The 9762-nt window shown below is 35.4% G+C and overlaps 1 protein-coding gene across 1 annotated transcript; it reads right to left on the bottom strand.

The window, feature by feature from the left end:
- Positions 1-350: 350 nt before the first annotated feature.
- LOC149177725 (germin-like protein 8-12) lies at positions 351-1040 on the bottom strand. The gene has a single exon (XM_089421861.1). It carries the CDS (start codon positions 1038-1040, stop codon positions 351-353), a length of 690 nt encoding a protein of 229 aa, XP_089277987.1.
- Between the last annotated feature and the right edge of the window lie 8722 nt (positions 1041-9762).

Raw genomic sequence — 9762 nt, forward strand, 5'->3', positions numbered from 1 at the left:
CTTAAAAGCCAAATTATTATTATTAATATTATGGTAAATAAAAGACAAAACAATGACAGTTATGGCCGAGAAGAAATCTTAAAAGCTAACCTTTCTCGAAATACTTAACGAAATACTTGTGAGCCAGCCATCCATCCACACACTCAAAAATGTGGAGGTGCATCATGCAAACAACTTACTCCTCCACACATACACTCAGTGCGGTGCGATTATTATTATTATAATAGTAGGAGTATATCACTGGTTCAGGAAAAATGTGGAGGTGCATCATGCAAACAACTTACTCCTCCACACATACACTGAGTGCGGTGCGATTGTTATTATTATAATAGTAGGAGTATATCACTGGTTCAGGAACCTCCGAGGACCTTCCTGATTCGCTCTACTTCCTGTGGAGTCATGGCAAATGACTTCGCCAGAACTTCCCCGGGAATGCCCGGCCGGGAACCGAAAGTGGCGGAGGGAAGGAGCAAGAAACCCGGATTTTGGCTGTTGAGTGCGTTGATGGTAGTTGCCACCTTGTCTCCGATGTTTTGAGCGAAGTGCAACGTTCCCTTTGGAACCACGAACACATCGCCAGCTTCCAGCGTTTGAGAGAACAGTCTGTTCGAACTTGACTCCACGAAGCCGGCAACCACTTTTCCTTGCAACACGTACACAATTTCAGTGGCTCTGGGATGGATATGTGGAGCTGCCACCCCTCCCACAGCCATGTCTACGCGGGCCATCACTATTCCCAGCGTGTTGATGCCCGGCATGCTCTTTATGTTTGTCACAATGAAGTTCACTCCCGAAGGATCAAACGAGGTGTTGGGTGGCGTGCGCAGGGCCGATGTCATGAAGTGTTGTGGGGAAGCTTGAGTGGGATTAAGGCATGCCACTCCGTTCACAGAAATAGAAGACTTGGTGTCTGCGACGCAGAAATCCTGCAACGCCTCTGGATCTCCGCTGATCATCATCGGAAGAGCCAAAAGAAAGAAAAGGATGCCTACATTGGCCATGCAGCCTGCAGAGGAGACGACGAGTGCAGCTACGGCCATTGCAACTCACGAGCTCTAAAGGGTAACAGCTAAAATGAAGTGCGATGTGTTGCACTTCTTTAACATCTATTTATAGCTCAATGCCCGAATTCTTAACTCCTATTTTTAGAAGTCAGTTACTCGGTTACAGCTCGTTAGATTTAGTCTTTTTATATTTAAATTTAAAACAAATTTGGTAAGAAAAATTTTAAAAATAATGAAATATTCTTTATACTATTTCAGTTAGAAGCAGTCGTATTTATGTTCGTGTTTGAAAATATTAAAATAATAGTTATTTTGGCGGGAAGTGGTATTTATATTTTATTTATATTGGTTTAATTATTAATTTTTTAAGTTTAATTTTTACTTTTATATAATTTTATTAAATTTAAAACAAATTTGGTAAGAAAAATTTTAAAAATAATGAAATATTCTTTATACTATTTCAGTTAGAAGCAGTCGTATTTATGTTCCTGTTTGAAAATATTAAAATAATAGTTATTTTGGCGGGAAGTGGTATTTATATTTTATCTATATTGGTTTAATTATTAATTTTTTAAGTTTAATTTTTATTTTTATATAATTTTACTGAATCAAATATTTTAATTAATAATTTTATTTTCTATTTTTATGTAATTTGATCCGGTCAAAATGTTTAGATAACATAATATAATTGGACATTACAACAACTATTCTATACTTAGATGGAGAGGATGTCTTTGCCCAAAAAAATAATAAAGTTAAATTAAAATTTTTATATATAAAATATTTTGATTGTGAAATGAGAATGGATTTTGGCATGTGGTATTGATGAGTCATGATATTGGCCCATGGTATGGTATGGTTAATAATATCCATTGTAAAGTGGGGTGAGTATCCATGGTTAAAAGTTTTGTTAATTATAAGTATTACTTTGTTTGTAAAATGAGGGTTGGTTTTTGGGCATGTGGTATTGATGAACCATCGTATTGGCCAATGGTATGGTATAGTTAATAATATCCATTGTAAAGTGGTGGTGAATATCCATGTTTAACAATATTGTTATATTGTAACTATTAAACTTTTTTGTACTGATTAATGAAATTTAAATATTGTTACAAAATTTTCATTTTAATTTATTTGGTGAAATGGATTTAATTTATAGCTATTATTTATATCTTATATATTTTCATGTGATAGATGTGTAGAGATGTAGATATATCTAAAAAATAATTATAATATTTTTTCTTTTAAATTTAATAAAAAAATGTTATAAAATTAAATTCAAATCAAATATTTTGAGTTTGAAATGAGAGATGGTTTTTTGGCATTTCTATTAATGAACTATATTGTAAGTTTATGTGTTTATTAATTAAATTTAAATATAGTTACTAATCATTATTCTATTTTATAAGGTAAAATGGATTTTAACTTATTGTTCTTACTTATATATTTCAATGTAATATGTATCTTATGATTTTTTTTAATCTAAAAGTTATTCACAATTTTATTAATAAAAACAAAATTACAATGTAATAAATTTGAATTTTATTATTTTGATTATTTTTAACATTTTAAGAACACTGCAACATCCCTCTTGAGCTCTATATTAATATTAACCAACATGTAAATGTTTATCAATTTAGGTATCATAAATTCAACATATTAAACCCACATGTAAAAATATTTACAAACTTTCTTACATTACATCTACACATTATTCTATACTAATTATGTTTATAAACTTTGTTACATTACATCTACGCATAATCTTATAAATCGATAAAAATTTCCTAATTGTATCACTTTTTATAAACTTTGTTACATTACATCTACACATAATCTTATAAATAATCTTATAAATCGATAAAAATTTCCTAATTGTATCACTTTTCACATGATTGCAGCTTGTAATTCTTACGTGCTCTTGGATGTCTTGCTCTTGCTTAGGCCATGCATTTTTTGGCCTCTCAACCAATCATAGGAATGAATTGATGTAATAGCATGTCATTTTAGTGGATCAATGGACGACATTCAACATAGAGCTTTTGTTTTAAATTATGTTCTCGGTGTCACACTTGTGTGATGCACATGAAGGCATGCTTTATGGAGAAGGTGTGCTTGATCACATAGTGTGAAAAATTTTATTGGTGGGTTTGCCGTGGTCCCATATTTTAAGGATGTGCACTTTCCAGATTGTGAGTGCAAGAATCTTACCTCAAGAACAAAGGTGAAGCAACCGCATCAGCATACCACATGAATAGTAGAACTTATAGCAATTTTTAGTGAAATATGTAAAAAGGACCAGAATAATTTTAAAATTTTGTTTACATGTTTTTCGCTCTTCGCTCTGATGGTGGGCTAACTCTAAATTATCATTTCGGCAATTGATGTAGAACAGACTTCCAGCCTCAAAACACTAAATGACACAAGCCATTTAAATATAGAATGCAACGGAGGGAAAGTTGAATGTATATAACTCAATTACCTGTCAATATTTTTCTAGAGACTTTTGTATAGATCTAGTTAAAACTCCCCTAGAAGCTTCTTCATAAATCCATAAATAATCATGCCACACCCATCTTATCACAGTACTAACTATTGTATTATTATTGTCATGCATTCTTAGAAACCTTAATAAAGAGAGCGATGCTTTGTATTATGTAAACTTACCCTCATGTAGACAATATACACTTGTCCATAGTTATGGATTCTTACACATCACGTCTTTTCCAGTTGAGGACAAAACAAGCATACTAACCTTATTACAAAATAGGTGAGGACAAAACAAGCATACTAACCTTGTTGCAGGGTAAGTACGAGATGGGCATGCTCTCAGCAAATTAACCTAATCTTTTTCTAATTGTATGGTACATATAATATTTCCTCGTGAAGCTCAACACCAACTTTCTCTCTCACTTGATACTGGAAAAACTTTATCAATGAATATAATATTTCCTCGTGAAGCTCAACACCAACTTTCTCTCTCACTTGATAGACCAACTTTATCAATGAATGCATATTTGTAGAAGTCGATTTCTCCACATTGATTAAAAATTTTGCACGCACTTCTGAAACTTTTGCGCCACCTAGCATCACACCTTTCAGTCCTGCTTGCTTGATGATAGCTCCGGTAGACTGAGTAGTAGTTGCACCGTTACGAAAGACACCCAGCACTGCGTTCGCTGATTGGTTGAGTTTTATATCTTCTGCTTGTTAAGATCACCAAGACAACATCTTAATGTGAATATGGATTACATAAGTAGTTTCAATCTAAAGGATAAGCATATAATCCTGTGTTCAAACCTCTTTAAATATTTTGAAATTTCGTGTGTGCCCACAATGGATAATGTGGATGATTTAATTTTTATTAGAAAGAAATTCCCATTTCACGTTTTATGTTCTAATTTCTAACATGGCAGGAGTTCCAGAGAACTTTGAAAAAGAAAATGAACATAAACATAAAAACATTAAGGTAGCTATGACACCTCTCCAAGTAAGCTTTCTGGTATTGTCTTGATGATGGAAGAGGCTTTAACTCAAACGTTGCAGCTACAATAGCTGCAAAGTGTTGCATACCCTGAAAGAGTGATTTGTGGTAGTTGAATGTGAGTTTAGGTCTCTAAAATGCCCTTTGGCTTCCATCAACCATAATGACCTCCACAGATTTGAGAACATCTGTAGTTCCCTGTTTGGAAGCATTACAAGACATAAAGCATCAACCAATGCAACCTTTTAGTGCTTATGTCTTGATATTTTTAGCTATGCATTGAACAGTATGTACAACAAACTATGAAAGTAAAACAAGAGGAAATGCTTCCAATGAAAAAAAATATATATAAGTCAAGTTTTTAACAAGCACTTGCCCATCTGCTCTTGCATTTATAGATACAACTCCTCCAACAGTTCCAAGTATACCAGAGGCAAACTCGTGCCCTGTAAAACCATCCTTTGAACATTGCAAACCCAACAGGTTGAATGCATAGCCACTCCCAACTCGATATGTAGCTGGTTTAATTTTTTCAATAAAATTAATCTGGTTAAGCATAACACAACCATCAAAGCCACGATCATCGGAAATACAATTGGAACCTCTCCCAAGGATTAAAAAGTGTAAATTATGTTTGTGACAACATCTGTCATGATAGTGCATGAATAAATTAGTATCTTTAGAGTCCAAGCATATTTTGTTGAAAAACAGTTCTCATTCTTCTATGTTTCTCATCCATCATCAAAAGCAATGGAGTGAGGTAATATTCAAGCAGAAAAGGGTACTTGGTTGTCCAAGGAGGAGAAAACATTATCCTATGGGTTACCCATTTTTTGGTGGGTAACAGTTTCATTGCAGAAATAAAGGCTCATACCATGAAAGAACAGTCAGCATAGTTTTATGTTGTGGACAAAGCCAAATTGGACAATGATAATATTACCGTGAGCACCCTTCCCAGCGGCTACTTCCCCTGAGAACCATGCTCTAATTGGGAGCATCTAGGGAGTATTGTTGGGAGCATAATGTGAGGCCCCCTAGGACATCCCTTGCCACAATGGGCGTGGCACTCATCGAGGCGCTCTCGAAGCAAAGAGCGCACTCATTGGACACTCCCTAGACGCCCCCTAGGTGCTCCTTGGGCACTCCTTAGATAACCCCTCAACGATCTCCAAGAGTCCTTAGAGACATTGAACCACGATTATCGTTTTTTAGTAGGTTTGATCGAAAAGCTGACAATTAACGGTAATTTTAGATTCTTAAATTAAGAGTTGAAATTTACTTGATCTTTCCTTAAAAGTTGGCATTTCCTTTATTTCCTTATCTTCCCCTTTTTTCCTTTTACTTCAATTTTTAACATTACCATTAATTGTTTCAAGATGTTTGGGAGTGGTATCTGTTGAAATTGTAACTAGGTTCGTCTTCATTATTATTGTACTTATGTATTTCATGTAAAAACAAAGAATGAATTATTATTATTATTTTATTACCAACCATGTTCTTCATGCTTTATTTTTTGTCATGTTGGCCATGTACATGTCAACAATCCAAGAAGGGGGGTATAACGCAGGATATAAAAAAAAATAGTCAATGTCGTCATTGTAATCTTAAATCCTGCTTTTATATTGTAAAAATGATTCTATTATGAGTATTAAACCATGTAATAACACCTAGTTAAGCCTATGATTCTTCTCAAAGGGTTTCACTCTAGGGAGTTTTTTTAACCTCGCCAAATTATTTGTGTTTGTAAACACAGATAATTGGTAGAGTGTTTCTCCCGTATATACCACCAAGCTAGGGTGAATCTCATTGACGAGGTCTTAGGTGAGCCCTAGTGTTTATTGAGTCTATGTATTTTTCTCATACTAGATCATGTGTCTTGTCGCACAATTTGGTTGACTATCAAGTGGTCTGTGTCTGTGTATTTTCCCTTCCAATGGTTGAATTAATTGTAATATTTTGATGTAAAAATGTGTTTATAAATATTTTTGGTGAATATTTCCTCATAATTAAAACACCATTACCAAAATATTTTTTAGATACACTTAGAGGGTGGAAAAATAATTAATCCCATCTTGAGTCCTTTTAATTTTAATTTCTGGCAAAAATAAATTAATATTAGCGAGAAATTATCCAAGAAATAAAATAAAGGGAAAATTAATTACCCTCTAAGTGGTTAATTCATCAAAAATTATTTGAGGCTATTTTAATAGGAAAATAATTCAAGTCAAAAGGATAGCAACTGGTTCTGGTAATGATGGAACTACTCAAAACATGTAAGGTCAAAAGGTTGGCTAATAATACCACTCATCGCAACGGCTCCTCGGGAAAGGGTAAAACAACCAAGTGAAAGTATATGGTCGGCCAAAGAGATGGTGACACTGGAACGAAAAAACCAAGGCTCTTCTCGCAAAAATAGGTTGATAAAAATGGCAATCACAAGAGGTAAAGTGGGAATGTTTCATTTTTACACAAACTTGAAACATGGGAAAATATGCTTGAGGATACTTGAAGATGGTTTCATTTTTTCACAAGCTTGAAACATGAGAAAAAACTAAGCTTAAATTTGATTTCATTTTTACACAAGCATGAAATGGAGACAAACTATGCTTGAGATTAGTTTCATTTTTACCTGTTAGGATATTCCGACACATAGGAAATAGTTAAGTACAACTTGGTCTAGTATAGAGTTAGGTATAGAGTTAGGTAAAGTGTGTTTCTTTACCGTTGTACATTTTGTAACTTACAATCCGACGGTCACGATATGTAGTGATCCGACGGTTCATTCTCTCCTCGGTATTATCGACACTTGATCTGTGGCTTGACACCCGATTGGTCCATGAATTCTATTTAAAGCGCATGGAGGGTCATTTGTAGGGTAATCCGTGCATGAGAGAAGCTTATGTAAATTTTCATTCTTTGATTAATAAATTGCCTGAAGTGGCCGCGTTGGCTCAGGCCGTGGACTATTTCCCTCTTTGAGGGTTTTAACCACGTAAAAAATACTGGTGTATTGATCTGTGATCTGGTTGTGAGCGGTGTCCTTTTGGTGTTCTTTCTGAGGAACTTACCCTGTAAATTCCTACATGGTATCAGAGCTATTTGAGGGCCACGTCCGTTGGTGATCCAAATCTGAAGCCAGTAGAACTGCATCCGACTGCCGTTTCCTAGATATGTTGTTTCTGACTGCTTTCGGGCCGAGAGGACTGCTCTGTTGTGTTCGGAGCATCTGTTCCATTGAGGAACCCCTTTCGTTTCACGCGAAAAGGTTTCCGGTAGCCCTAGCTGCGTCATTTTTAAGATCTGGAGGTATATAGTGTTTATTTGCAGTTTACTGTTATTCTCTCTCTGTTTATTTCGGTTTCGGTTTATTTAGCCTTTTTATTACCGGATCTATACCTTTCATTTCTGCGTATGCTCTTTGCCCTGCGACTCTGTGCGATCTAGGCAAATCAGAAACAGAAAGGAAGGATTTTTCTCATGTGTATGCTCTTTTCCCTGCGCCTTAGGGTGATCTCGGAAAATCAGAAACATTGAGGAAAATATTTAGTTTCCGGCCAAAGCTAACTTTGAGGCGCAAGGTTCATTTTTGAAAATATTTAGTTTTTCGGCTAAAGCTAACTTCGAGCCATAAGGTTCGTTTTCTTTGCATGTCCGTGTTGGGTTTTGTGTTTTTTGTTTTGTAGGGAAAAAGAGCTTTCTCAAAGCAAGCACGCAACCTAAAGCCCCCCCCCCCCCCCCCCCCTCTCTCTCTCTCTCTCACTCAAATTTTTTGTATAGATCAATTGGTTCAAAGCTATTTTAAGAGAGTAGAGGTCTTGGGTTCAAGTCTCCATTTTGTGGGGGCGGACTTTTTCATTTCCGCACATTCCCGCACTTCGTCGGCAACTTCAACAACTTTTTTTCAAAAAGCCATAACTTCTTCATCCGGAAGCCTTTTTCAGAGCCGTTTTTTTTAAACCAGCCTAATTTTTCGAGATCTATCCATTGGAACACTTACTTTCAGCATCTTCAGCTTCAGTTTCTGTTGAAATGGAAAGTCAATACCAAGTTACCCTTGACAACACCAACTACTTCCAATGGTTGTCCTACATGGAGGATTTACTTAGAAGTAAAGGTCTCTACCGAATAGCCACAGGCCAAGAAAAGAAACCGAAAGATGAAGACAAGGCTGCTAAATGGGAAAATAGACAAGATCAAGCACGTGGTTTGATAGGGATGTCTATTTCTCCAGATCTTAGATTCCATAGAACTTGAAACTCCTCATGAAGCAATGGAACAAATCAATAAAGTTTTTGGGATTAAAAATGAAATTAGAGCCTATCAACTTGAAAATGAGTTGCTTACATTGGACCCTAATAATTTTTCTTGCATTGAAGATTTCTTGTCTAAGTTCAAGACCCTTAGATATCTTTTGGAAGGTGTTAAGGTTAAGAAAGAAGATAGTAACCTTATTTATTCCATCCTTACTAAGTTGGGACCAGCCTACTCTGTATTTGTTTCCACCTTCCATTCTACAAGAGAAGCCTTCATTTCTCAAGGAAAAGACTACAAACCCCCTTCCTTTGACTCTTTTTGTGATTCTTTAATAAGAGAACAAGAAAAACTCTTACACCTTGGTCTTCTTAATCTTGGAAACTCTTCCAAGAAAGCGTTAGCCGCCCAGCAGCAACCAAATTCAAAGAATCCTAAGAAGTCATATCCTAAAAAGAATGGTCCTAAACCAAACAAGGGTCCTAAGCAATTTCAGCCCCAAAATGAAAAATCATTTCAACAAAATGATAAGATAAATAAAAACAAAGGGAAGAAGACTGATAGACATTGCAATTTTTGTAATCGAGATGGCCACTTAGAATCAAAATGCTTTAAAAAGATGGAAGCCTTGGAAGCAGCAATGAAGAAGCATAACATCCATTTGGGGCAATCTTCAACTTCAACTTCATCTTCAGGAATGGCACTTTCTGCATGTGGTTGTCAAGCATCTCGGTCTGGCTATGCATTAAATGTATCTTCTTCTTCTCATTCTCATGAGTGGCTCATTGATTCTGGAGCTTCTTATCACATGGCCAAAAACAAAGCCATGTTCTCTTCTTTAAATGATTGTAACACCAAAAATATATATGTTGGTGATGATAGATCTCTTAATGTTGTAGGGACTGGAACTGTTCATCTAGACAATGGTCAGTTTAATGATGTATTATGTGTTCCAACCTTATCCTGCAACCTTCTATCTATATATCAGATAACTCATTCAGGTGAAGGTAAAATCGTTGAATT

This window comes from Pinus tabuliformis, chromosome 4_1 (genome assembly GCF_031772625.1).
Source record: "Pinus tabuliformis cultivar Carrire ecotype Pingquan chromosome 4_1, CPIR1, whole genome shotgun sequence".
NCBI lineage: Eukaryota > Viridiplantae > Streptophyta > Pinopsida > Pinales > Pinaceae > Pinus > Pinus tabuliformis.